The 27083-nt window shown below is 64.5% G+C and overlaps 8 protein-coding genes across 8 annotated transcripts; 4 read left to right on the top strand and 4 right to left on the bottom strand.

Moving 5' to 3' along the window:
- Positions 1 to 7: 7 nt before the first annotated feature.
- Positions 8 to 1526, top strand: EMIHUDRAFT_436393 (hypothetical protein). Its single transcript, XM_005769763.1, has one exon. It carries the CDS (start codon positions 51 to 53, stop codon positions 1344 to 1346), a length of 1296 nt encoding a protein of 431 aa, XP_005769820.1. The 5' UTR covers positions 8 to 50; the 3' UTR covers positions 1347 to 1526.
- A 334-nt stretch (positions 1527 to 1860) lies between these two features.
- On the top strand, positions 1861 to 3924 carry EMIHUDRAFT_451394 (hypothetical protein; the record flags this gene model as incomplete). The annotated part of the gene is made up of 7 exons (XM_005769762.1): positions 1861 to 2074; positions 2236 to 2298; positions 2617 to 2761; positions 2859 to 2933; positions 3107 to 3147; positions 3320 to 3382; positions 3693 to 3924. 7 exons carry the CDS (start codon positions 1861 to 1863, stop codon positions 3869 to 3871), a joined length of 780 nt encoding a protein of 259 aa, XP_005769819.1. The 3' UTR covers positions 3872 to 3924.
- Positions 3925 to 4254: 330 nt separating this feature from the next.
- On the bottom strand, positions 4255 to 6224 carry EMIHUDRAFT_65967 (hypothetical protein; the record flags this gene model as incomplete). Its single annotated transcript, XM_005769761.1, has 5 exons — positions 4255 to 4644; positions 4750 to 4983; positions 5092 to 5367; positions 5436 to 5656; positions 5816 to 6224. Coding segments are annotated over 5 exons (1530 nt in total), but the record flags the coding sequence as incomplete, so codon positions are not given.
- A 2865-nt stretch (positions 6225 to 9089) lies between these two features.
- EMIHUDRAFT_210068 (hypothetical protein) lies at positions 9090 to 9857 on the top strand (the record flags this gene model as incomplete). The annotated part of the gene is made up of 1 exon (XM_005769760.1): positions 9090 to 9857. One exon carries the CDS (start codon positions 9090 to 9092, stop codon positions 9855 to 9857), a length of 768 nt encoding a protein of 255 aa, XP_005769817.1.
- A 211-nt stretch (positions 9858 to 10068) lies between these two features.
- Positions 10069 to 10674, bottom strand: EMIHUDRAFT_102628 (hypothetical protein; the record flags this gene model as incomplete). Its single annotated transcript, XM_005769759.1, has 1 exon — positions 10069 to 10674. The coding sequence occupies one exon, from the start codon at positions 10672 to 10674 to the stop codon at positions 10069 to 10071; it is 606 nt and encodes a 201-aa protein (XP_005769816.1).
- A 5954-nt stretch (positions 10675 to 16628) lies between these two features.
- EMIHUDRAFT_102627 (hypothetical protein) lies at positions 16629 to 19185 on the bottom strand (the record flags this gene model as incomplete). The annotated part of the gene is made up of 2 exons (XM_005769758.1): positions 16629 to 17784; positions 18659 to 19185. 2 exons carry the CDS (start codon positions 19183 to 19185, stop codon positions 16629 to 16631), a joined length of 1683 nt encoding a protein of 560 aa, XP_005769815.1.
- A 1847-nt stretch (positions 19186 to 21032) lies between these two features.
- EMIHUDRAFT_102626 (hypothetical protein) lies at positions 21033 to 22259 on the top strand (the record flags this gene model as incomplete). The annotated part of the gene is made up of 1 exon (XM_005769757.1): positions 21033 to 22259. The coding sequence occupies one exon, from the start codon at positions 21033 to 21035 to the stop codon at positions 22257 to 22259; it is 1227 nt and encodes a 408-aa protein (XP_005769814.1).
- A 3301-nt stretch (positions 22260 to 25560) lies between these two features.
- On the bottom strand, positions 25561 to 26823 carry EMIHUDRAFT_210059 (hypothetical protein; the record flags this gene model as incomplete). Its single annotated transcript, XM_005769756.1, has 1 exon — positions 25561 to 26823. The coding sequence occupies one exon, from the start codon at positions 26821 to 26823 to the stop codon at positions 25561 to 25563; it is 1263 nt and encodes a 420-aa protein (XP_005769813.1).
- Between the last annotated feature and the right edge of the window lie 260 nt (positions 26824 to 27083).

Raw genomic sequence — 27083 nt, 5'->3', positions numbered from 1 at the left:
CAACCTGGATCCGTGACAAGATTGGACGCGTCGTGGCTAAGGCTGAAGCGATGCTCGGTCTGTTCGCCCTCACGCCATCCCTCCCGGTCCCGCTCGACGTCGCAGCCCAGCCGCCCGCCCGCCGAGAGCTCCACGCCACCTTCGAGCGAATGACGACGACCGGCTTCACGCCGTACTTCAACTACGACGGCAACCTTCTGGTGAGCGGAGCCGTAACGCTCGAGTCCGAGTCGACGAAGAACGACACTCAGACATTCTCATACTCGCTGGCGGGCGTTGACCCGCGCTGCCTCAACGGCGCGGGCAAGGCGGCAAACTCGTGTGGCATCCACATTCACAAAGGCAAGTCGTGCGCCGCCGACGCTCTTGGCCACTACTTTGGTGAAACCATCGCCGCCGACCCGTGGGGCGCGGTGGCTTACACGTCATCGACTCCCGCCAACGACACCTCTGGCACCTTCACCGTCGTCAACGGCCTCTGTTCGCACGCAATTAAGGGTACAGTCTTCGTCGCCCATGACTTTTATGGCCGCCGCATCGCCTGCTCCTTGATCGGTGTTGATGAGGTGGCTGAGGCGGAGGAGATGGAGCCGCCGCCGGCACAGCAATGGCCGGTCGCACCCGACGAGAAGACCGCCGAATTCCGGCGCGGCATGCCAGGCTGGCTGCAGATGATGTATAGCGGGCGGCGGCCGGTCGGAGTGCAGCCGATGTACCAGGGGCGGCCCGTGTACTACCAGCAGCAGACCTACCAGCCTCAGCAGCAGCAGATCCACCGGCAGCAGGTGTACCAGCAGCAGCAGCAACCCATGTACTACATCCAGCCAACCTACACACAGTCGCAGCCCATGATGGCCTACGCTTCGGCGCAGACGGCTCCAGCGCAGCAGATGTATGCGCAGCCTCAGCAGATGGCGCAGGCCTCGGGCTTCAACGGTGTCGGCCAGGCCGGTGTGTTCCCGTCCGATCCGCCGCCCGAGGCGGAGCACAGCCACGGCCACCCGATGCAGCACGCCGCCATGGCTGTCCTCGGCCTGTCCGGGGGGCTGCCGACCTGGCACATCGGCCGGGTGATGCAGTCCTGCAACGCGGTGTGCGCGGACCAGGGCAAGGCCTGCGACGAGGTGGCGCTCAACGACGGAACCGCGGATGAGAGCAAGGAGGTGGAGGCGATCGCGCTGCGGCTCGGCCAGGCCTGCGCCTTCACCGTGACCGAGGCGGAGGACTTTGGTCCGGCCATCTGCTCGCATGAAGGCGACTGCGTGTACGCGCTGCCCGCGCCGCCGAGGCAGCGCCTCTGCAGCACGTCCTCCTCTCACTACCAGCGCATCTGCCCGTGCCATTAGCCCACTGTGTTTCTCTTCTTCGTATTCTGCGTGTGTAGTAGTATCGTTTACGGTAGAGATGGAATATACTTGTGCATGCGACGGATGTGTGGTGCGTCCCACGATCCATCTGCTGGGGTCTCAGTTTGACTGAGTGTGTTGTCTTTACTGTACTCTTTACTTATATCTTTGTGCATGCGATCCTCATACCACATCTCATGCAGAGGGCAACGCACTAGTCGCCCTTATTCTGCCTCGCTCTTCTAAGTACTAAGAGGGGGGGAGCGACGCGAGCGCGGCTCTGGCCACGTCCACCTCTTGGAGCTGCTGCTGCTGCTGCTGCTGCTGCTGCAGCTGCAGCTGCTGCTGCTGCTGCTGGCGCTGCTGCGACGACTGCTGCGCGCCGCTCATGATTATCGAGTCGTCGATGCTCATCGGTGCCGTGACTGCGTTGCCGGGCAGAGACGGCGCCGGTCGGTGGATATCGTGGCTCGCAGAGCGGAACTCAGGGCGCTGCCCCGCAAAGCCGTAGCCGATGGCGCCCGGGTTGGACTGGAGCATGAACGCCTGCTGCGCCGGAGAAGGCGCGGGTGCCGCCGCCATGTGCGACCCAGCCATCTGCGCGAGACGGGTATCCGCGGCGGCTGCGTTGGAGAGCGCGGCCGTCGAGCCCGCCGCAGCGTTCCACATGCGCACGCTGCGGACCTCGTTTTTGATGCGGGCGAGGCTGGCGCGCTGCGACCGGTGGAGTGCCGCACGGGCAGCGCACCAGCCTCGCACGCACCTCTCCACTGCGCCGCGTGCGCCGAGTTGCGTCAAGATACAGCACCGCTTTCCCGGTTTGCCCAGGCCCTTGCCCCACACTCCAGCGTTGTGGAGCCCGTTTTACCCACTTCGCCGCCGGCTGCAGAGTGGCTGTCGCGCCTCGAGGCGATGAGCGTCGTGCGGCACGGTGGCATGTACTACGATTTCGGTACCACCTAGGACAGCCGTGCGCCGCACCTCGGCCCGATATCTTTGCGCTACCCCTCGGCCGTATCTGTCGATAGGCCATCTCGTCCTCCAGCCGTGTGCAGGGCGCGTAGAGAACAACCGCGGCGCCGCCCCCCCTCGTCTCGTCGGCATTTCGGCTTCATCTCGGTTTCATCTCGGCTACACTTCAGATACAGGCACAGCCTCTCTCGTCCTCGGCTATTCCGTTTCCCTCTCCTCGTCCTCGCCCTCGGGCAACGACCGATTCTGAGAGAGGCCGGGCGTGAACGGCATCGTCACACGTTTCGGCTGTGGCTAGGCGACGACCGGTTCGGAGAGCGGCTGGAGACCGTGTCCGTGGAGGGCGACGCGGCGAGCGGCATCGCGTTTGTGCAGCGCTATGCGGGGGGCGATTGTCGCGAGGTGTCGTTTGCCGCGTCGCTGCTGCGTCGCGCTGTTTCTCGGTGCCATCTCGGCGGCATCTCGGATGTAGGTGGTTGGCCGCATCGTTGCCGCATCGCGTTGGCACTAGGCGTCATCTCAGCTGTATCTCGGTGATAGGTCGCCGGCCGCGTCGACGCTGGGTCGCGCGATCCTGCGCGGTTTGGCGAGCTATACGGCGGGCGCACGGCGACGGTGCGGTTGCGGTGCGGCAGTTGTGGCGGTGGCGGCGGCGGTGGCGGCGGTGTTGCTTCTTCCCCATCGCCTCTCACTCTCTGCTCTTCTGCGCCGGAGCGCGGCGGTTGCTCGTTGCCCTCGAGGTCAGCTTTGCGAGATGCAAGAGAGATGTGATGTGCCGAGATGTCGAGATGTTCGATCCAAGCGTTCGTCCCCGAGGAACACAAGTCTGGTTCGAGACGTTCACGCATCACTGTGCGCCCGCCGCACTCGCCCGTCAGGTTGCCATCGCACCCGCGTTGTGCCCTCGCCGCCAGCGGCTCCGCCGCATCGGCCTCAAGCAGGCGTCCGGAGCGGTTGTTCGCGGAATTAAGTTGTGAAGGCCGGAGCTGTGCTGTGAATAGGCCTCGACGTCGGCACTGGGGCGGGGAAGGCGGACGTCGTCGTGGACGGCGTCGCGACGCGACGTTCGCGTGGTCGCCACGCTGTACGGACGCCGCCACCGGCACGTCTCTCACATGTGCGGGGGTCATTCTGGCCGGAGGACAGACGGTTCGCAATTTGACCCTGTTCGTGCGCGTCTTGGCGGGCACGGCGGCGGTGGCGCTGACCGACGTTGCGCCTCCGCTTGGCGTGAGGTTGCGAGTGTTGCGGCGGCGCGATTCACCAGTACTTCTCACCGGCGACGCTGCGCCGCGCGGGCCCGGCGCGCTTTCGCTCCTCTGGCGCCGAGCCGTGAAGGGTTTCTGTTCTGAGCACGGACCGCCTGTGAAACAGGCGCGCTCTCGCTCCCCGCCATCGAGCCCCGGCCGCTAGCCATCGTGTTGGAGCACGATTGCGGCGGCGGCGGCGGCAAGAGTTCACCCCAGGCGAAGGAGCGCTCGGGCGCGGCGTTGGCGACGTTGCGCGCGCATGGACACCCGCCGATCCGGCTGAAGTGGCAGGTAGAGTGTTGAAGACGAGTAGTCAGTATCTAGACTAGCCGGCCGAATACGCGCCGGGAGAGTCTACATAAGTTTTGACAAACAATGGAGTGGCCGGGTAGAGGCGGTGGAGGTCGGGCCCGCGCCGGCGCGGCGATCGCGATCGACTCTAGAGCCGTATTGCACTCTCTCTTGTAAAAACTTGTACGGCTTTAGGTGTATGGACTAAGCACATCGCCATCGGGCGCGAGACTACGTAGTGACTACTCCGCCAGGAGGAGACCCATCTCTCGCGCTTTTGTGCCATAGCGTCCTATCCCTCCCAGCCACTGGCGGCGCAGCCAAGCCCCCGCAGTACCCAGTACCGCCCACTGCCTCGCCGTCCGACTCTCAGGTCCGACTCCACCCACCAGACCTCAAATCGGGATGGCCAACTTTGGCTTCTTCGGCGGCGGCGCCTTGGCCCTCGGCTCGTCGTCCGCCGCCGCCGTGCTGCCGCCGCCGAGAGTCGTCTGTTTCATTGCCTTGCCGCCAGCCTTGGCCCTGCCGGCGGACGCCGACTTGGCGCCGGCCGACGTGGAGCCAGCAGCAGCCTTTTTGCCAGACCACTCTGCGACATACTGCTTAACGTCGAACTTGCGCTTGCAGCCGTTGTAGTTCATGTATCGGATCTTACCGAAGACGGCGCGCTCCGCCCATCCCATGTCGTGCACGCCCATGACGGACCAGCCGACGCCGACGTAGCCGTTCGGATCGCGCCCGTCGATCGAGTACTTGTCGTTGAGGTAGAGGCCAATGCGCAGCGCCTTGCATGACAGCCCTCCTCCGTCTCGCGTGATTAATCTCGTGGGGTCTCAATCATCGCGGCGATCTCTGACGATCTCTGGCGATCTCTGGCGATCTCGGGTCACCTCGGCCGGCGAGGCGGTCCACTCGAGAATCTTCTTTGCCCAATACATGCGCATGAAGCCGTGCATCTTGCCGCGCGCTGCGAGCTGCCGCTGCGCGGCGTTCCACAGATCCTCGTGCGTCTGCGCCCCCTCCAGCTGTTCGAGAGAGTACACGTGCTCGCGCTTGTCCGACGCGTGCAGCTCAAGGCTCTCTCGCGCCCAGCCCGCTGCACCGTCGAGCGAATCATAGGCGGGCTGTGGGAGGGGAGGGGGCGGGGTGACAAGGACTTCGGCGGAGCAAATGGCGGCAGCAAAGGGGCGGCGGCGAGGCCGAGAGGGGTGGTAGTAGGGGCTTCCCACAACCTCGTAGTGGCAGAAGTTGTCCGAGAGCTCGCGCCGAACGATCGACTCCTCCAGGAAAGAGGCGACGCTGTCGGACCGCGCCTTGGCGTGCTGCTTGACGCATAGCGCCATCCGCTGCGCGGAGAGCTGCCCAAAGTGGAGGTACGGAGACAGATCCGAGCACGCGGCGATGTTCGGGTCGTTGCGCTTGTCGGCAAACAGCTTGAGCCGCTCGTCGCAAAACGCGTCGACGGCGGCGAGCGCCGCGGCGGCGCCTGAAGGATGTGTGGGTGAAGTCTGGTCGGGTCGTGGGCGCGCGTCGACAGCGACGGGGCAGCTGCGGCGCCGGGTTTGCACCAGTCAACCTCTGCAACCGCGCGATCGAGCTGCAGGCCAGCCTCCAGCGCCACCCAGTCCATCGCCGCCGCCGCGGCCGCCAGGCCGGCCGGCGGCTGCGGGTCGGCTGCGGCGCGCGGCGGCAGGGCCGGGATGTCGACCAACCACTGAGGCAGCTTCTCGGTGATCTTCTTGCGGATGGTCCGCGCCCCGACCTCCCGTTTGTCGCTCGCCACCCACACGGGCACCACTGCAGGTTCGGGCAAGCGCGGGTGAGGGCTGCTGCGCGTGCAGGCAGGCTGTGCGTGCGTGAGGGCGGGGGCTGTGTTTGGGTGAGGGCACGCCCTGCGGGCACCGGTGGATGGCGCGGACTAGCAGGTGTGTCTGTCTGGCGCGATTGAGGCGGGACCGTTGTGGGCGTCAACCTCGAGCACCGGCGTCGCCGGCCGCGCCGCGATCAGCGCCTCCTTCCAGCCGCGCGGCTCGCGGAGGGGCGAGTAATCTGCCACGACCACGGCGACCTCGTGCTGGGCGCAGAACTGGGAGAGCAGCTCGGGAGGCGAGCCGCCATGCAGCAGGCAGAAGGGCACGCGGAGCGCCGCCAGTTCCGTGGAGACCTCGCGCAGCCCCTTGAGCATGAAGCCGTACTCGCGGAGCGTCGATCCCGGGCCCGTGGAGGGTGAGCCGGCGGCAGGCGGAGGGAGGCAAAACACGACAGAGAGCGGGAGCGAGTGGGCCTCTGCCAGCTCTGCTGCGTGCAGCAGCGCCCAGTTGTCTTGCACCCGCTGGTCGCGGCCCATCCAGTAGACGATCCCCCCTGGTGGCGGCGGCGGTGATGGTGGAGGGCAGCGGGGGAGAGGGAAAGAGGGCTGGTGCGGGCGGGACCTGTGCCACCAGCAGGGAGCTTGGCCTTCGAGAGCAGACGCACGCGCTTCGGGTTGACGATGGCGGCGCTCTGTGATGGCATGCTGCTGAGTGAGCAGACGCTGCTGAGTGACCGCACGCCGCGCAGAGCGAGGAGGCACAGCGGCACAAGAGGCCGAATAGCTGCCGCTTCGCGGAGGATTCTCGGACTTCGCGGAGTGGAGAAAAGAATTTAACTGTTTATTTTAATACGGCCGACAAGGTTGAGACTAAATAGCGCCCGTGATTGCCTGCACGCTGCCCGCACTCACGGACTCCATACCCGAAAGAAAGAGGAGGGAGCTCGCGGGGGAGGTGACGAGTGAACTACAGGTAGTGGGGAAGGCAGCCTCGATCGCCATACAGACATGGGTGCGAAACAACGACAAGACCAAGGCACGGGCAGAGGAACGAGAGAAGAATATAGGGTGGATAAAGCTCCTGTTCACGGCATGGAGGGTGAGCCACACCGAACGTACCGAGCGAAGAGCCGAGCGGAAGGAGGACGGGGAAGACGACTCCGAGGAGGACGAACCAGTGGAAATCCCGTTGTCAGCTGTCACGATGCACCCGAAGGGGACCCCAGCGCCGGCATCATCCGTGAAGGCTCAAGTGTTCGAAGAGAGAGTGGACTTGAGCAATGATATGACTGGGCGGCAAATGATCGCAGTGGGCGTCAGAAGACTCGTCCTTGCTCGAGGAGAGCTCGATAGACTCGAGGGGCCAGGATATGCAGCAAGGAGGGCGGAGCTGCGCCGAAAGGCGAAAGAAGCCGCGAGAACAAGGGACCGGCAGGCGGCGGCGGCGTCGCAGAACGAGGCAGAGGAGAGCGACGCGACAGAGGAAGAAGCGACAAGGGAGAGAGCACGACGAGAATAGCTGGCCGATGAAGAGCGACCCGTACGACGCGCACTTGTCGTCCTCCCTCCTCGCCACATGACGGCCGCCCCCCGACACCGACAGTCGCGCTCCGCACGCCTTCGAGGTCAGCTGCGACCGAGCGACGACCGGCTCGCCTCCGATCGCTGGGCGCGGTCACTCTCCGGCCCATCACCCACCTGCCGATCACCTGTCCGCCTCGCCGCGCAGACGGCGCGCTCTGGCAGACAGAGCAGCGGCCGCCTAGGCGGTCGCTGCTCCGCCCCGTCCGAATCCGTCCGCCCGCGCGTGCTGCTGCCGCCGCCGCCGCCGCTCCACCCGGTGCCCGTGTGTCGTGAGAGTTGCTTTGTGTATGTGTGTATGTCTATGTGGACAGCGACACTTATGTCACACTTGAGCCTCTATCTATGATTGTAGACCGGTACTCGGGTTTGGATGGTAGCGGGGGGCCCCGCCGGAGGCTGGTTACTGATTATTTAGTTATTTTTGAGGTCGATACTAGCTAGCGTCTATAGCTTGCCACAAGCATGCTTTACAAAAGTCCTGCTGAGCGGGACTCGCAGAACTGCCGTCCGCGCGCGCTGTGAACAGCGCCGTGGTCAAACACTGTTCAACGACGTTGAACACGTGACGGTCCAGTAACCGCTGGGGGGTGTGCGCGTTCGCAGGGAGAAGGGCCGTAAAGTAAACACGGTCTCCGAGGGTTCGACCCGCGTACCGGGTTTCCCCTGAACTCCAGGACGCCCCCTCTCTCTCTACTCGAGTAACGTCCGTACTCGGAGCTAATGGACATTAGTCATTACACTGTACACCACGCCCAAACACGCACACTGCGGCAATTGTTATTTTAGTACCCAGGTACGTGAGTACGGTGTCCCTGTCCCTGTGCTCCACCTTGGCTTGAGTCAGGCTTCGGGCCTGGCCTAATTAATCGCTCGCGCGCGGGTGTGCCTGCTTGGCTTTAGCCAAACAAACAACAACAGACACTTATGGCTCTCTGATGCCCAATGCGTGCACTCGTCCCTCTCTGTATGTGTGGGTTCGTGTGTGCGGGGGTCCTCCTTGTCTCTGCCTAGACAGTGTGAGGTAACACCTACCTGCCCCCCCTCGAGTACCATACTAGGTATCGTAAGTCGCACGCGATTCTGCATTCGGCATCGATGCTACAGTGGGTTGCGGGCATTAAGAAAACGTCGCATTAAGAAACCCTACCAAGCGATTTCCGCAAAAATCTAAGAAACCACGGGGCGCCGCAGGCGCGGCCCCGAGAAAAGGCCAGACACGAGTGTGAACGGGTCCGGAGCCCCAGCTGCAGCTCAAAATTTCTCTTCGCCTGGGCCTGCGGCAGCGCACTTGTCACTTTTCAAGTCTGCGGTGTTCTGAGTGGAGTGGTCAGTGGATGGAGGCGTGTGTGCGTCTTCCCCTCATCCAGAGAGCCGACTCGGCGGCAGACTCTTGGCATCGCCCTCGCGGACCGAGCTTTAACACTCTTCTTACCTAAAAATCCTTCGGGCCGGCGCTCTGGCTTGATTGAGTGCCCCGCCCGGAGCTAAGAAACCACGGCGTGGGGTGGATGAGGGCTGTGGAAAGGCTTAGAAACGGCGGCGTGCCGCGCTATCCTGTTTTCTTAATGCCCGCAACCCACTGTACGCTTACTAACGCGTAGCGGCAAGGCCCCTCTCACTCGAATCGTCCCGTCCGATAAGATCGCTCAGCAAGCGCGTACTCGCCTCATCGATGGCGCTTTGCCGCCGGCGATCCTTTCCGCTCTGCGGCGGGAGGCTGCGGTGGCACGTGCCAGGCGAGGCGGTGTGTCGACGTGGTGGACGAGCAGCGAGCAGCTGCTGGCGGCGGCAGCGGGTGCTCCTGCATCGGCGTCTGCGACCGAGTGTGCGCTAGCGATGCTCCTGCACCACGCTTCGGGCGGCGACCTGGAGGTGTCGCGGCGCGTTGTGGGCGCCGAGTGGTGGGTGCAGCATCGCTCGCTGAGCGCCCCGAAGGGTTTCCACTTTGATGTGGATCAGGAGCAACAGAGGCGTGGGGGGGCGCTGCGTTCGCCAGCACTCTCATCCATCCTCTATCTCACCGACGCGGGCGGGCCGACTCTAATCCTCGACCAAGTAGCCACCATCTGCAGCTGGAGCGGGCACGTGCTCCTCTCGCCTGAGCCCGCAGAGGCGGAGTTGATTCACCCGCTGGCCAACCGGTTCGTGCTATTTCGAGCGGCCTGCCTCCACGGCTGCTTGCCCCCACTCGGCGCCGGCTGCGGTGTGGAGGGCGCAGAGGCGGCAGAGCAGCCAAAGCGCACGACTCTGCTGGTCAACTGGTGGATTGGGGAGCGCCCTGCGCCGCCCTCCTGTGCCGAGGCACCCCCCTCCCTCCTCGACGAGATGCGGCGCGCCTCGGCGCCGCACTATGCCGAGGCCCTTGCTGCCGGTGGAGGGGCGTGGAAGTGGGATGAGGCAGTGGCGCGACCGCTGGATGTCAGCGACGTAGGAACAGGGGAGGCGTGCCAGCAGGTTTGCCTAGAGGTTCCGCTGCCTGCGGGTGAGGGGCCGAACGGGCGGGCACAGGCTGCGAACACGCCAGTTGACCTCTTGCTTCCTTTGGCTGGCCTGGATATTGCGGCAGCGGCGTGCGCGTCACCGGAATGGGTCGCGGTCGGGTGAGGCTGCAGCGCGCCATGATGGACAGCTGAGGGCGCATGTCCAGTCCAGAATTTAACCAGTACAGTAAATTATGTTGTGCAATCGTAGAGTGAGGTTGGCAAACCAGCCGGTATGGTGTACATGCAGAAGCGCAACCCCGGCGCCACAGCGACAGCGCAAGGTTTTTTTGCGAACGAGGCACCGCGCCTCGGGATACTCCTATCAGCGAGCGTCAAAAAAATCTCGGGCGCTGCTTTCTCGCTGGCGCAGGCTTGGAACGCGGCTCGGGCCCTCCCTCCTCCTCCTCCTCCGGCTCGTCGTCTGCGACTCTTCTGGCGGAGCTGGCCTGCGCGCGCAGCGCCGAGCGCTGCTTCTTCCTCTCGGCAGACTGCGCCTTGTCCCGGCGGCGCTTCATCGCGTCGACGACCAAGGCGGTCTGCTCCTCCTGCGCGTTGCATCGCGCGCTCGCGATGCGCTCGCGCGCCTCGGCCGCCTCGCGGTCCGACTTCCAGCTGCCCTCCCACAGCGTCTGCTGCATCTTGACGTGGTCGCGGATGTAGGCTTCGCGCTCGAGGTCGCTCAGGAGGCACGCCTTTGCCTTTTTGAGCAGATCGAACGCGCGTGGTGCGTCTGGATGCCGTGATTTGTCCGGGTGGCAGTGCAGCGACCGCTTGCGGAAGGCACGGTTCACATCGTCGGCGCCAGCGTCCCACGCCGCTTCGCCGACCAGGTCCGGGTAAGGCTTGGGCAGGTCGAGGATCTCAAAGTGGTTCGCGCCGCGCAGGATGGCGCGAATCACGCCGCCAGAGGAGGAGGTGGCGCGGGAGGGATCGTTCATGGCGCAAAAGAATTCCCACCCGGTTCTTCCTTTATACATCAAGTGCGTGCCGTCCTCCCATCCCTCCCCTGGGTTGTCTGTTTTCTTTCTTTCTTTCTTACATCAAGTGCAGGCCCCGCACGCGGCCCTGCTGCCCTCCCGTCGGCTGAAATCGACCAGGCCCATCGCCGTGGGCCCACCGGTGCGGTCGTTTTACCGTGCGCCCTGCCGACGGCCACGACGCGATTTTTGCCTTCCCCGTCTTCGCCGTCGCGCGACGAGCACGCCGGTACCAAAACTTTGTACGAAGGTCGTACCTCATTTTTTCTTCCTTCTGATTCTCTTTTATAACCTGCTACGATCCCCCCCAAACCCGGGTATACCTGCAAAAGTCCAGGTATACCCGAGAAATACCCGGGTTCGACGTCGATGCCGCTCGCCCCACACCCAGGGCCCCTGTGCCAACTGCGGCGCGACCCGCCTGCTCAAGTATGCGCACCGTACCATGTGCTGCCGCTACAAGTGCCAGAGGGCGGCCGCGGCGCTGCGCCAGGCACGGCTTGCGGTGCGGACGACGCGGCGGTCCCAACGTTAATCTTCAAGATCGAGGCAGTGCTCGGCATGAGCTTCTGCGATCCGAGCAGCTCATTGCAAAGAAGCGGCACAATAAGCTGGCTGGTGCCGACAAGGCCATTTGCTACCTCACGCGCGGCAAGTTCAGAGTGGACCGGCATGACGAAAAGCGCGGGTTAGCGCGGGTTAGTGCTCACTAACCCGGCACGGGTCAGCACGGGTTAGAACGGGTTACCAATACCCGGCAATAACCCGGCACTAACCCGGCACTAACCCAGCGCTAACCCGTGCGGCTGGGGGGCATACGTCAGCATGGGTTTGCGCCGGGTTAGGGGAGGGTTAGGGCCGGGTTAGTGCCGGGTTAGTGCCGGGTTAGAGCTGGTTGGCGAGATGAAACGGCTGCGGCGGGCACCCGAGCCGACCTCCGCGATGCCGATGGAGCCTTGGCTGGAGAAGGCCGTGGATGACAAGTTGCTCATTGAGAAGAGCATCCGCGTGCGCAGTTCGGACGGGTCCAAGGCGGTTGCTAAGGCCGTCGGCTACACGTGCGCCAAAGACTCGTGCGGCATGCTCTTTCCGCTCCGTGTATCGAAGCAACAGTACGACCGTCACTTGAGGGAAGCGCTCGAGAAACTCGCGGACGTCCACGGCCACTATCTTCTGTGTGTGTTCGGTAAAAGGTCTTCTGTTAACAGGTCGGCATGGTCTTTGCCTGTTATTAGGCATGTTGTTGGTAACTTGCTCGAGGGTTCTTGGAATGAATTGTGTATGAACAAACTTGCCGCCATCATCAGAGACGTGCACCGCCGCTAGTCAACTTACTTACTTCGCCGTCGGCTGCGCGATGGCGCCGCCCCATGATGACGACGACTGTCCGCCTACAGCCGAGACAGGCACCACGGCACGGCGGAAGGAGCGGCGCCGCCAGCGGCGGGAGCAACCCATTTCGCAGATTCCCCAATTCTCAACATTCCCCGCGCGCCCCTTGTCTATATCCTACTATAAGTTACTCTAGCTTTATGTCCGTACAGCGAAGCGAAACAACCACGTGAGCAGTGTTGACAAATAATGCACGTCGCACGGTCCTAGACCGATGCTGTACGCTCGTCAAACGCCGTGCTCGCGCACGCTTCCCAAACACCGCCAACACGCGGATGCTGCCTATGCTGGGGACTCGCTACGAGCTCAACGCGTGGTGGTGCTGGTTGGTCGCAGTGGGACTCAGCCCGGCCTGCTGACCCTCGGGTCGCAGGTCACACGCGGCGACTCGCAGAGTGAGACTCCCTCCGTCGTTCAGGGAACGAGGGGCGTGTCTCCCCGCGCGCAGAGAGGAGCCAAGAGGGGTGCCCAGGTGGGGCTGATGAAACCACTCCCTCATGCCACCACCCCCACAGCGCGCTTGAGAGTATCCAAGCGCGTGGGCACCCGAGTGCAGCAGCCAGAGCGCCCACGCAAAGGGGCGCTTGGCCAAGTTTGCACCCGCCCTCCACACCCAAAAGTTTACGAATAGGACTCAGCCCGGCCTGCTGACCCTCGGGTCGCAGGTCGGCCTAATGACCATCCAACCCCACACACGCGGCGACTCGCAGCGAGAGTGAGACCTCTTAACAGCGCTAGCTGTAAGCCTAGAGCTGTAGGGATTTTGTGAATGGGCCCACTGGCCCGGGCACGGCGCGGACGGGATCATTTCCTCATTGTGGCGTACTAGGCCCCATTCGTTCTGCGTGTTCACGCAGGCACTTACACTGCCGAAGGACCCTTCGTAGTACGCCACAGGGGTTCCAAGCAGCGCTCGCCGGCGGTGTCTGAGTTCGACAACGTGCTCGACACGCCCCCGCACGCTAACCTGCTCCGCCTCGAGAGCCTTCCGCGCGGCTTCGCCGTCCCGCTTGCTTGCTGTAAGCCCAGCCGGCGCATCGATGGTCGGAGTCGCGCAACACGCAGGATAGGGACTCGGCCCTGTCGCCACCCCGCCGCACTGCTACGTTTCGCACCGCTGCTCCCACCGCAGCATATCCTGAGCATACAGCCTTCTCACGGCCGCACACAGCGGACTTGCGCGATCAGCAGAGTCCATGGCTTGCGGTGCACCACTGTGATTGATTTGGGGCGCTTGGTTGCGATGCACGGGCTGAATCTGACAGCCCGGGCCGAGCACGTCGTCTACCAGCTGCTGTAGTTGACTACCCAGGGATGGCAGGCAGATTGTGCGCGCGCCGCGTACATTGTACCGGAATTGTGGCACGAATCTGCACAGCACTCCCAAGGGCGTGTAGCAAGCAACGGTCGTGTTGCGGGAAAGGCGACGAAGAGGCCTGGAAGGAAGGGGGCGCGAGCGGCGGCGGCTGCGGCGGAAGGCCCGAAGACTCGAGCGGCTGCGGCGGCAGAGGCGGCAGCGGCGGGTCCGACGTCAGCGGTGGCAGCGACTTGAGGAGCAGCGGCGGCAGCGCAGTCGGCTGCAGCGTGCGACCCACCCGGAAGGCGATCACGCTCCCGGGAGCGCAGGGCATAGCAAGCAGGCCCGGAATGGTCGCGGTCGTCGGGTCGCGCAGCAGCACCAGCTTTGGTCCGACGCATCCCGCCGTCTGATTGACGACGCGATGCGCTGGCCACGGGGGCGACGGCGCCCCACCCTCCGCCGTGTTCCAGACGCCACCACCGTGTTGGTTGGACGGCGCCGCCGACTCCAGCGGGTTATGGACGCGCACGCGCGAGGCGGGGATGAGGAGGCCGTCCCTCTGGCAGGCGGCACAGAATCTCTGCCGAAAGGCGGCAGACAGCGGTTCCGCCTTTGCATGCGTCCCGCCGCCGGCAAGCTCCTGGCCCCAGCACGTCTCGGGCGGCTTGCGCTTTCGAGAGGGAGTAGGCGCGGGCGCTGGTGCGGCCGACAGCGTCGAGTACCGTGTCATGAACGCCGGCACCCTTGGGCGCCGTTATTGGGTCCAACTCAAAAGAAAAAACGGCGGGGCCTCCGCGAGCTGGGAATAGGACCGCCGCAAGCGGCGTGGCGTGGAGCGGTTGAGCGTCCCTCCGGGGGCCCCTCTGCGCCGGGGAGGCGTTGTTGGAGGCTAGGACGCAAGCGTCCGTCGCCTTTTTCAAACTCGGGGCCCACTCCGCTACGCCTACGGGCTAGGCTACGCTCCGACCCGAATTTGGAGGGCCATGAAATTTAAGGTGTTGCTGCGCAAAAGGGGAAGACGCTCCACGCACAAAGTACATATATCAGTTCTTACGAACGTACTTCCTCTTAGGCGGACCCTCCCGATGCCAGGACGCATCTAGTGCCAGTGTATGCTTTAGGAGAGCTTGGTTAGCTTGTTCGTTTAGCCGCCCACATGCAACATGCTACGTGATGCCGCATGGTTCGGCCTGCTTGGCCTTTCGTGGGAGTTGACCACTGGTCACCTGCAACATGTTCGCCGGTTGAAGGAAAGACATAGGCACGCTGCGACGCTTCCCACACCGGGATCTCTTGCCCGTAAGTTGTGACAGCCCGTTGTGGATCGCGCACGCGCGCCGCAGCTCGCCGCACTTGACCGAAAGTGAGACCTGGCAGCTGAGGCAGCAACGCCTCATGAATTTTCTTGTTGGTGAGGTACATGAATCCCCTTTGCTGCGTCAGCCCCTTCACGGCAGCGAGTGCCTCTTTCGAGGACGGCATGGCGTCAGGATATTGTTCACGCCAGCGCTCACGGGCGATAGTCAATGCAGACCGGACTGCAGATTGATGCGACTCCCCTAGCGCTGCTGCAACGGTGGTGTGATCTACAGGCTTGCCGTGCTGTTCGAACACCTCGTACACGCGATCGACTAGCCTCAGCTGTACCCGATGCGGCATTTGTGGCCCCGAAAATGAGAGCACTTGCTCACGCTTTTCGTTGGTCCATGTCATCAGCGGCGGTAGCGGAGGCGGCGGAGGAGGAGGCGGAGGCGGTGGGGGCGGAAGGCGCGCGTAGCTGACGGCATCGGCTGCTTTGGCCTTCGCGAGCGCCTCGTCCTGAGCCAGCATCCTGAGCGGCAGGTGGGAGCCAGCATCCTGAGTGGCACGCTGGCGCTCAGCTAGCAGCGTGTGCGCCTCCTCCTCGGTTAATGCCTCGCATCGCAAGCCATGGTGCCAGGGACCAGTGACGGCAGTCGTTTTGGCAGCATATACAGCCTCAAAGCCGTACACAAACTGATAGCCGGCGGTCCATTGTGGTACACTGGTGCTGGCCCGGGCCAGCCCAACTGCTTGCGCCCCTGTCAACCTGACCGTGATCCACGGCGCCCTGTCAGTTTCATCTGGTCCAGGCCAGCACGGCCCTGCCAAGACACGAGTTGTTGAACCCAAAGATGGGTGCGAGCTGCCATACCATGAAGGTTCCGCTTCCCAGCTGTGTCGGTAGCTGGGGTGGCCGTACACTGGCTGGCCGGGCTGCAGCCAATACACGCCTGTGAATCCAGTACCCTTCCAATAGCTGCGCTTGTCCAACTCGGGCGGCACCACAAGGTGCAGCGCGGCTGGAGCCTCCGCCTCGCGCTCGGAGGAAGCCCCGCTCCGCAAGTAGATCACGTCCCGCACCACTTCATCATAGCTGCTCAAGTTGCGCTCCACCCAGTACGCCGCCTCGTAGGACGCCGCTGGTAGGTTGATGTGCGATCGCACCTGCTCCTCCGTGCGGCCAACAACGCTATTCGTGCGGAAGAGCCACTGCAAGCGGACTGTGCCCCCTGAGCCAATGCGGCGGCGAATGGCAAAGCGCATACAAAAGTCGGGATCGCAGAGAGCGTCGCGCAGCAGTTGAGCATGCTCGTCGGTCGCGTTGTTTAGGGTGCAACTTTGGCATTTGGCAAAAGTTGCCCGAGTGGTCTGTGGGGAAAAACCAAAGGCGGAGGGTGGCCCCAAGAGCTAAAGGTCAACATCGCCTCCGGCTACGACAATGTGAACCTGATCTGGTCCTCACGGGGTTGACCCGTCTCCTCCAGATCGAGACGGACTTCATGAACGGCCGAGCAATATTTCTTCATTACTGTTATTAGTTGATGCTCTTTGCACGGCTGAGCCCCCCCCCCCCCCTCCCCCGCGCCCATCCCTGCCCTCTCCCGCCACACACTCCGTCAGAGCCCCCTGCCCCCCTCCCCTCCTGCACAACAGGAATTTTGACAATTATTGGAGTTGCTTTGTCTGCCTCTTCACCTGATGAGCCCCCCCGCCCCCCCGCGCCCCCCCCCCCTCCCACCTCCCCGTCCGCTCCGGTCGATGTGGCGCACACACTCTCCACTGTCTCTCACAGGTGATAGAAAGGCACAACTCTCAGTGGGAACGATGGGTTCGCCCATCCCGGAGTGGTTCGACCCCACACAAGTCCGAGACGGTGACGGGAGGCGTCTCGGTGGTCTCTCAGGCCCAGTGAGGTAGTGCATCAGACTATCCCGGATCCTGAGGGAGGGTGTAGAGGATGTACGCGCTCCTCGGCCTCCGCCGCCTCAGACAGCCCAGTCGTCATTGAAACGGGACTCCATCCACCGCTGCAGACGTCCCGGAGGAAGGCGCCGAGATGCGTCCGCTTGCCCTGCCGGATCTTGTTCGGGCCGGGGTAGAACCCTGGCTGCAGCTCGCGTAGCTTGTTGACGTCGCGCTGCCGGATCCCGCTCGTCGCCACGGCGAACCGAAGCAGTGTTGGGCGACCTCTGCGCTCAATCAGACGTTTAAGCTCCGCGTGCAGCTTGTCCGACTCGAGCAGTGTCTGCAAGAAGCTCGCTTCGAAAATTCTCTTGTCCTTGAGCACGCCTTTGCGCCCCTGCGAGCGCTCCAGTTCGTCGACAATCCACCGCACGAACCCCTCCTCGCCGCCGAGCGAGTGGGCGATGAGATTTCGGAGGCCGCGCGCGATGGCCCGCTTTCGCGCACTGGTCGAGTAGGCTGGCTCATCTCTCCGTTTGGCCTCCCACGGAAGTGGCTGGGGGCCCCGCGCGGTAGCCCACACCTTTGCCTCCTCTACCGAGAGCGTCTCGAGTTTGAGAATCTCGGCGACGCCCTCGCACAGCGCCAACCTGCTCGCGTACAGGGTCAGAAGACCCTCGTAGCCAGCAATAGCCGCAGCCAAATCGTCCGGGTTGGTGAGACAGCCATTGTGACCGAGGTGCCCGAGGGTGATCCCGGGCGTCATGCCGCGAGACTTGGCAAAGCGGCTCTCTGCCAGGTACGAGACCGCCGTCTGACCCATGCTGCTGCTGTGTGCTTTGTGCTCTACCGGCACGGCTGGCAACTCCTTCGGCGGCGTGTCCAGGACCGTCTGCATCTCGCTCTCGCCGAGCGGACGCAGCACCTTGCCTGCAATCCTCGTGGCTTGGCTCCCAGCGCGGCGCAAAGTAAACTCAAACGAGTCGAGGCGAAAGCCCAGCTTGTCGAGGAATGGCGTGGCACGCTGGCCGGAGCGCGAGGCGTCCACGCCCCCCGCGTTGAGCGCCGGACGTTGCGGCTGACGCGTTGCAGCTGGTGATGCGTCGCCGGTTGGCTTGGGGGCGGGCGCGAGCGGCGAGGGCCCGTGCAGAGGTGGTGCCGTCATTAGATCGGGCCTGGCCACCGTCAAGGGACTGCCGCTGCGCGGCGAGCTTTCTGGGCTCAGCCGTTGGACCACCGCTCGCGGCTCTGGAGACTCAGAGCGCTCGCGGCTTGAGCCGACGGCGTGACCTGCCGAGCTCGCGGCTCCTGGAAGGCATCGAGCCATGCCTGCACGCGCCTGAGCGAGGTATTGGTTGCCTCTGCGCTTGCTGCTGCTCTCGCCAGTTGCAGCCGTAAAGAGCGCGGCGGGCGAACTGTCTTTAGGCGCCATCGCGTTCAACTAGATACAGTCCACCGGTCGCGAAGACCCTCGCCGGGGCGGAATCTCCGCTCCCCCCCGCCGTTTCATTCATTTTCGTGAGTAGGGGGGGACGAGGGCTCATCAACTTCGAAACCGCCTTTGAGAGGGGGAAACTGCGTCCGTCCCTGAGACGGTTGAGGCGGGGGTGGTTTCACTGCGTCGCAGGAGGGTTGCCCGCGATCAGGCCGAGGAGTGACAGAGTCACAAGGGCACAGCAGCTGAAAGTAATGCGCAGGCATATACGGGTTGTAAGCCATAAGGAGCGTCGTGCGCCGGGGCCGGGGCGCGGGGGGGCGGCCGCCTCGAGGCGGCCGCGGGCCCGCGGCTTGGCCTTGGGCCGCAATTTGGGGGCGGGGCCAGCATGCCGCGTGCTGGACCGAATACATAGCAGCGACCATTCATGATACAAGGCACACAAAACGAATTAACTTACGTGCTGCGCGACCCCGTCTCACGGTGGCTCACTGACTGGCTTTTCGACCACGCCGTCACGAGGCCCACTACCATTGCAACCCTCGCAAGGGGGCACGCCACCGCCCTCGTGCGCCCCGAAAGCCGAGCGTAAGATCTCTAGTGCTTGAGCCCACCTCAACGCAATGCTCGCAGCGTCGTCCGTATCTGTGTCGAGCGGCTGAAAGTGGAAGTCGCGGGTGTCGCATCGCACGATGATCTCAGTGCCGTCAAGTCGGATCGACTCCATGTTCTGAAAGGGCAGGTGGCGCCCGCGCTCGGGTTGCTCCGCCCGGCAGTATGCGAGTCCAGAGGGTGTGCTATACAGCCAGCGGGGCTGCCATGCGACGAGTGACCAACGGCCCAAGGGGAGATAGGTGGCAGCCTGCCGTTTCTCGCAGGGCCCGCAGCAGTCGTTTAGCGCCTGGAGCGCGCGGAGTGCGACGGATGATGTGCCGTACGACGGCGGCTTGCTCCAGTGAGCGCGCATGAGGTCATCCAGCACCCAGGCGCGGTCTCTGCCAGGCTTCACCCCCCCGAGGGACGAGCGCGCAGAGGAGACCGAGGAGGAGCGAGAAGTCGTCAATGAGGCTCGCGAGGAGGAAGCTGGCGCCAGTGCGCAAGACCCTCGAGCCACGGCGGAGAGTCTCTCCGCCTCGCTCATTGTGAGCAGCGCGATGAATGTTTGTCGTGAGCTTGTGATTCGATGGACGTCGCGCCGGGGGCGTTTTACGTCAAGCTTTGTGCAGGCGTCTTCTCGCTGTTTATTCACAGCACGCCCAGGTACCCTGGTCGCCTCGTGAATAAACGAGTATAAAGAGCGGTGAATTTGGTGAGACAAGAAATCGCGCGCCGCGCCGGGAATATGAACGTAAGAGCCCCGAGAGAGAGAGAGAGAGAGAGAGAGAGAGAGAGAGAGAGAGAGAGAGAGAGAGAGAGAGTGAGAGAGAGAGAGAGAGAGAGAGAGAGAGAGAGACTAGAGAACATAATCCCTTTTCTCCCAGTAAGCTAAAACGTACGTACACCGAGAAAATCCGGTGCTCCAAGGGGGCAAATCTTTCACACCTGGTGCTTCATACAACCAACGTAGGTAGCTGGGACCTGAACTAAGTGGAAGTTGCGGAGAAAAGTTCGAACGCGTTCTCTCACGGTGACCAAAAAATGTCCACCTCAGAGGCACCTCCGGAGGCAGGCCGCCGCACGCCGGCGACACAGCTCCAGCTGTCGAACTGACCCGCAGCTCCTCTCAGAGCGGGAACTGTGACGAAAGTTGACTGAGGCGGTTGTCAGGAATCATCTTACGGACCACATGGTGGCTCTCTCATGACGGGAGACCGCCCCGACCACTCCTGCGTCCTGGGTGGCACTGCCACCGGTGTCGCTCGACGATCGTCCTGTCGCAGCGTGCCGACAGCGACACAGACCATGTGGGACGCGTCGAGTATCGACCTCTACAAGAGCCGTGGGTTGCGGGCGTCTCTCGCAAGGGCCGACAAAGAGAGCAGATCGGCCTGACACGTCCCGCACATGTCCCCGTTCACAGTTGAACTAATTCTCACGGCTGTACACTGTTTATTAATCGGCCGTCCGCGAGCCCCTAGCTCGCCGACGGCGAGAGAGATGCCACGAGGGGTCGCGGTGGCGTCCATCGCCAGGCTCCCTAGCTCAACCGACGACCCTCCTGCCTCGGGATCGACGGCCGATCGTCATTCCAATTCACTCTGACACGCTAATCTTGAAAACGCGTCCACAACGGAGCTCCGCGTGTTGCTCCCAGCGCCCTCCCCCGCGCTTCCTGCGGCCCTGGCCGATGATACTAGTATGGAAGGTCATCTGGCTACCGCGAGAGCGACCCAACTCGTCGACATCGTCCGATGATGGTGCCGCAAAGTCAGCCTTCGGAGGCTATCGTGGGGTCGAGCCGGCGGTGGCCGTGACATGTGGTTCCACCACCCCTCGCAGGCTTTGCCTCTGACCGCCACCGTTCCCAGGCTGCCTAATGGGATGGAAAGGAAGGCTCGGCGAGCACGGCAGCGCTGGCGGGCGCGATGAGCGTCGTGCCACCTGACCCGAGACGGGTCGCAGGCGTCGTACCGAGCGCGTCGAGACCGTTTACTGATGTGCTCTGCACGGGCGAGTCACGTCGGCGTCAAAGGAGCGACGTGCGACCTGTCAGAGCTTGATCTCCGATCTCAGCGGCGTCGAGTCGTCTCCGGCGGCGACAATTTTGTCCCTCCCCAGGACGCGCAGAGGATACATTGTAGGAGGGGATGGGAGGAGGAGGATGGATGTTGTTATAAAGAACGACTCAAAAAGGTAAAAGAATTCTTAAGATACAAGCCTCTCTCACAGCACACTGGCACGACAAGGGCGCAGACTGGCGCGGACTGGCACACACAAAAGGTAAAAGAAAATCAGCGCTCTCTGCGTCTCTTCCCTATCGCTGCTCGCACCAAGCGCGCCCTCACAAGCCCGGCCGAACCGGCGCGCTGGGAGAGGGCGGTCAACAAAATGGCGACATTTTTATACAACTCGAGCCTCGCGGCGCGCCTCGTCTCCTTCGCGGACGCGGCATACTGTGGCGACGATGCGCATGGTGGCACGGGCTCGCTCACGTCCTGGACCTGCCCGCCATGCAGCCTGGCAGCCGGGTTTGCCCTCGTCGGCGTCATTGCTTCGAGCAAGCATGCCACCTTTGCGTTCGGCGGGATCGACGCCGGCCTTGGCGGCTCTCCAGTGCTCGCGTTCCGTGGCGCTGTGCTGCAGCCCAACATTGACGACTACGAGGACAACAAGCTCGTGCCCTGGTGGCCCAACGGAACGACTGTCCACCGCGGCTTATTGCGCTCCTACTACTCGCTGAGGCAGCAGGCGCTCGCCCTCGCACGCAGGCTGGTGGCGAGTGCTCCTGGTCGACCGCTCTATATCACGGGGCACTCTCTGGGCGCGTCACAGGCAGCTCTGGCCGCCCTCGACCTCTCAGCCAACCTTTCAGGCGCTCGCGTCCGCTTGTTGACGTTCGGGGAGATGCGGATCGGCGACGCGGCTCTGGCGGAGCGCTACGCGGCACAACCCAACTTGCGCACGTGGCGGGTGACGCACCGTGCCGACCACGCGCCGCAGTACCCGGCGCGCGACCTTCCGACACCTTCCCATTCTTTCCGACACCACGGCACCGAGGTGTGGTACCCAGACGGCCTCGCTGCCAATAACGGGGTAGCAGGAGCGGCAGGAACAGCCCTTCACTTTCGGGTGTGCGACGGAGATGGCGAGGACCCGGCCTGCGAAGCCAGTGTGCCCACCGGCCTCCTCAACTGGCTGGACCATGACTTCTACATCAATCATTCGATGTGGTGCTGCAGCGCGGCGTGCGAGAGCGCCGACGGCTGCCCCGCGAGCTGCACCTTCCCATTCCCCAAGCCGCCTGCCAGTCCCTCCCTCCATGGGACGCCCCAAAGCGGCGGCAACAACGTTCTGCTCGGCGTGGAGGTGGGCATGGGCGCCGGCGTCCCGCTCGTGATCGGCGGGGCTGCCAGCGCCGCTGCCGTGGCGTACTGGTGGCGGTACCATCGGCCGCGCTCCTCCCATCGCTTGGATGCCCCGCCGCGGCGGGGAAAGCCCTCGCGCCTCGTGATGATGCCCGACGGCCGAATCGTCGAGGAGCTCGAGCTCGAGCCGGCGGGGACGGAGCCCGCGCACGCAGCGAGCTCGGCGAGTGTGGAGAGTGGAAGAGTCTGATGAGCATGGAAGAGTCTGATGAGCATGGAGAGCACTTGGAGCACTTGGAGTGCAGTTTAACCTCGGAGAGTGAAAGCAAGCGGTTTTTCTCTTTCAGCCAGCTGTCGTCACGGCACTCCCCCTTGTTGCAAGGTGTGCCAAGCATGCTTGCCGCCCCCGCACTCCTCACAGACGGCGTCGTCGGACTGGTAGTCAGGCGGATGGTCGAATCCGCGAGCACCGTGGTGCTCGCCGAGAGGACCATCCCCATCATCCTCCGACTCCATCCCCTCCCCCCCCCGTTGCTCCCGCCGCGCCCCCCGCCGGCGCTCGTCGCGGGACTTCCTGCCCCCCCCGCCAGCGCCGCGGGCCGGGCCGCTCCGCAACTCCTCCAGGTCCCCCTCAAAGAGGAGGACCCGCCCCTCCCTCACCCAATCCTCCCACCCCGGGAATGGGACACCGCAAACAGAACCGCGCCCCGCGTTCCAGCAGCTCAATCTCTCCCGCTCCCCCGCTTTGAACTCCGCCGCGAGCGCCGCGACCACCTCGTCGCGCTCCTCGGCCGAGAGCCGCCCAAACGCCGCCTCCGCGGCCGCCCCGCGCGCGCCGAAGCCCTCCGGCCTCGATAAGAAGAAGTCGATGGGGTAAGCGCCCGGGTCAGAATCGCCGAGGTAGCGACGCAGCCGCGCCGCAATCGCATCGAGCTCCAGCCAGCGAGCGCTGCACCGCCCCCCACCGCCCGCTTCGATGAGGCGGCACTCCATCACGACAGCCGCCTCGCGCGCCGACCAGCCTCGACGGCGAGCCTCCTCCTCCGCCTCCTCCGCCGAGCAGGGCCGCCCATCCTCGCCTAGCAACACCGTAGGAGAGCGAGGGGCCCCGCCCCCCGCCTCCGCCGCAGCGGCCGCCCCGCCTGCCGTCGACAACCCCGTGGACACACAAAAGAGACGGAGCGCCGGCGCCGTCCGAGACGAACTCGGGCGTATGCAGGCCGGCGGTCGCGCAAAGTGGGCACGTCCAGGGTCATCAGCAGCGAGCGAGGGCGGGCCGCCCTCCTCCCCCTCCGCCGGCGCCGCGCCGCCGGTGGAAACCTCCTCCACTGGGTTGGGCCGCCCGGCAGCCAAACCCGCCGCGGTGTCGGGCACCTTCTCGAGCCCTCCCCCGCGACCCCTAGCGCCACGGCCGCGCCGCCCTCGGCGGCGCCGCGGCGCCTTCCGCCCGCCTTCGACCTCCTCCTCCCCCCCCGCGGCAGCGATCGTACCATCGCCGCTCTCCGGCAGCGCGGGCTCCAAGGGGTCCAAACTGGATCCCTCGGTCCCACCCCCGGTTCCACCTTCTGCGGCCTGCGCGTCGCAGGCACCGCCGTCCACCTCTTGGGGGCGCGCGCCGCCGCGGCCCACGCCGCCAGCCGCCGCCCCGCCGCCGCGCTCCTCGCCAGCAGCCGCCTGATCGCCAGCCGCCACCCCAGCTGGGGTGTCGTCCAGCGCGACAAACTGCCAAGGGATGCCGCAAGAACAGCAGCTGCGTCCCCCCAGCCCCGCCGGCCGAGAAGAGCTTGACGGAGCTTGTCCGCCTGGCGGTCGTGGATGTTGAGCGAGCCGATGCCCTTCTCAGCGACCTCCTCGAGGAGGTCGCCGGCATCGCCAACGCCCAGCTCCGCGAGCCGCCCCTCATACCTGCGGTAGAGGCTGTCGGCGACGTGCGCGCGCTTGAACAGAGCCGCGAGCGGCTCTCCCAGGTCGATGGCGGGCGAGGCCGCCATCGAAGGCCTGGTGCCCGGCCGCGTGGCCCCCGGGCTGCGGGTGGGTGCTCGCTGTGGCGGCCGCCGAGAGGGCAGAGAGCGGCGGCAGGCCGCCGGGGGAACAGCGCATTAAAGAGAATTTTACAACAAAACTCCCTCGCACAACACTGGGCACGGGACTGGCGCGCACTGGCGCTAACACAGGTTAAAAATAATCTTACAACAAGACTCCCTCGCACAACACTGGGCACGGGACTGGCGCGCACTGGCACTAACACAGGTACACCACTGGAGCCGCCTAAGCGACTCCCCGCGTCGCTGGGTTCCGCGCCGGTTTCTCCAATACTGCCGTTATTAGGCACAAACCCGCCACTGAAGACACATCTGTAAGTCTGGTGCACTGGCAGGAGCCATACTCGCATAGGGGACGTGTGCCAGCTGACTGTAGCCAGCTTCCCGGCCTCCGGCGTCTACCGCGTACCGGGGAGCCTCCCGGACCATCGACCTCGGGAGCTCTCCCGCACCGTTTAAGCGTTTAAGACCGTTTAAGGAATCGGCGGCCCAGCAGCTCTTAAAACCTGCCATGGCAGGTTTTAAGCCGTTTAAGCCGCAGGCGCCCCAGGGCCCACCCTTTTAAGCCTAGGGGTACCCTAAGCCGACACCCACGGCCACGCGCACGCGTCGGAAGTCAGGCGGGGCTTCTTGAAGAAGAACTGTAGATGTCGGGACGTGTTCGACACTGTTCCTCCGTTGCACTCTGCCAGCCAACCTCTGCATGCCGCGGTGCATTGTGTGCATTTCCGGGCGCGGGCAGGCAGGCGGACCCAGGCGGAGAGCTTCACGCGGAGAGCAGGTGGACGGCGAGGACGCCGCCGACGAGGACCGGCGCGACCTTGTGCATCGGCGTAGTGTCAAGGTACATCTCGGCGAAGCCAGGTCCGCACGCCATGACGGCCGCCTGTCAGTAGGGCGGAAGTTGGAACTTCCGGGGTGGGGAGGCGCGCGTGCTGCTCAGGGCACGCCGTGAAAGCGAACGAGACCGGCCAAACGATCGCTTCGTCGGCGGACTTCATGAGCTTGCAGAGTGTGAGCATGCACATGCCTGAGCGGTGCGGCAGGGTGTGAGGCGATAAACAGACGGGAGACGCTACGCTCTCTCCCCGGGGGGGGGGGGTCTACGGGGGGCCATGAACTTGTGGTATTTGTCGGGAACGACCTTGAAGTTCTGCTCGATCGCGAAGCCCGGGGCGAGGAAGAATTGGAGCCCGTAAGCGGCGCCGACGGCGCAGTTTGCGCTGATCGCGAGGCTCTTCGTGCAGAGCGGCATGGCTCGTCTGCGTTTGCGGCGCCTCGAGACAGACCCCTGCTCCTGTCGGCGTTCAATCGGCGTTCCCGGATCGGCGGAATTTTTCTTCATTCTAGTTCTAGCCAGACAGACGCCGGCGCCCCGGTGGTGAACGAGGCTGCTAACTCGCCCGATGACCACCCTCGAAAAAAAAATTCATGCAAGGCGAACTCAAAAAAATCAGCAGGGTTCTCAAGTGCACACGTGAGCTACCTAATGCCACACACACTCATCGCTCAGCAGTTCGATCCCGCAGAGCTCACCCCAAAGTAGGTGGTGTGGTCGAGGATGGAGAGCCTGTAGCCGGGCACGGCGTCATTGCAGGATCCGGCTGCGCACACCTCCGCCTCGGTGCCTCCCGAGTCGGGCGTCAGCCAGACCTGCGTGCCGGCGTGCTGCCACTGCGACTGCGGCTGGTGCGGTTCCGGTGCGAGGCGGCGCGCGCCGCGTGCGTGCGCGTGCGTGAGGGGGGTCAAGGAGGCCACGTCGGGCGGCACGTGCGGGATCGAGTCGCGCTGGTTGACTACGCGCCACAGCGTTAGGCCGCGCCGCGCGAGGGTGGCGTCCACGCTCGCCGCAAAGGCGGCGTTGCCCACCCGCGGGGAGGCGAAGCTGTAGAGGAGGGGCGGCGGCGAGAGGGCGGAGAGGGAGCCGTCGGCCGCCCACTCGGCCGCCATCAGCGTCGCGAGCGAGGCGCCGCAGGAGTGGCCGGTGACGACCAGCCGGTACGTCGGGTGCTCGGCGAGGAGCGCCTCCACGCCCTGCCTCACGCGCCCCCGCAGCTGCACCCAGCTCTCGCCCCAGCCGTGGTGCACCCTCTCGCCGCACGACCCGCCCGCCACGTCGTCCTGCCACGTCTGGAAGTTGGTCATCCACGCTCCCGCGTCGAGGTCTCTCGTCCCGCGAAAGGCGACCACCACCCACCGCTCCTGGGGCAGCACGAGCAGCGCGGCGAGCTCCGGCCCGTCCTCGACAGGCGGCGCCTGGGTGGCGAAGCGGGCAACCTCGCCCACGAGCGAGGCCGCCTTCCAGTACGCCTCGCAGCTCGGCATCCCCGGGTTGCAGCTCGAGGCGAGGAGAGTCGTGTTGAGCGGAGGCGGCGCCACGGCGTCGCAGCGGCCGCAGCTCCACGTCTGAATCCCGCCCACGCTGCACAGCAAAACCGCGTTGAGCTGCATCAGCAGCTTTGCCGCGGTAAGGTTGAGGGGCGGGCTCACCTCGGCGGGCCGCGAGGCGGGCGCGTGGCAGCCGTCGTCGAGCGGCAGCGAAATGGTGCGCGGGTCGCCGGCAAGCGGCTCCGAGTCCAGCAGCGCCCGTACGCGCCATTCAGTCGCCGCCTTGAGCGACCACACTACAGAGTCGAGGGAGTCGAGCAGCGCTTGACGGCATGGCGCACCAATGAGGCTGACGAGAGAGACCGATGCTGCGGAGACAAAGAGCAGCAGGTGGCGGCGGCGACAGACGTGTAGCGTCCGTGGTGAGTGCGGCGGCGAAATCATGGCGTTCTCACACCCGGTCTGGTCTCTTGAAGAGTCGCTGGCGAGTACAGCGAGCCGGGCGCGCGAGTCGGCGGCGGACGGGCGCGAGTGTGCTTGGTGCGAAGATATCGCCGACTTTCAGCACCCGCTCGCGTCGACTTCTCTCTCGCGGTTTGGGCTCCAGAAGGATATTGCTAAAAATCTCTCTAAGGATAGGGGGTCTATGCCAGCCTGACTGTTCTTCGCCTTTCTATCAGCATCGCAGAGGCAGCTGCGACCCC

Source organism: Emiliania huxleyi (assembly GCF_000372725.1).
Source record: "Emiliania huxleyi CCMP1516 unplaced genomic scaffold EMIHUscaffold_41, whole genome shotgun sequence".
NCBI classification, from domain to species: Eukaryota; Haptophyta; order Isochrysidales; family Noelaerhabdaceae; genus Emiliania; species Emiliania huxleyi.
The sequence above is the reverse complement of the archived record's forward strand: the minus strand, read 5'-3'. Positions and strand labels throughout refer to the sequence as shown.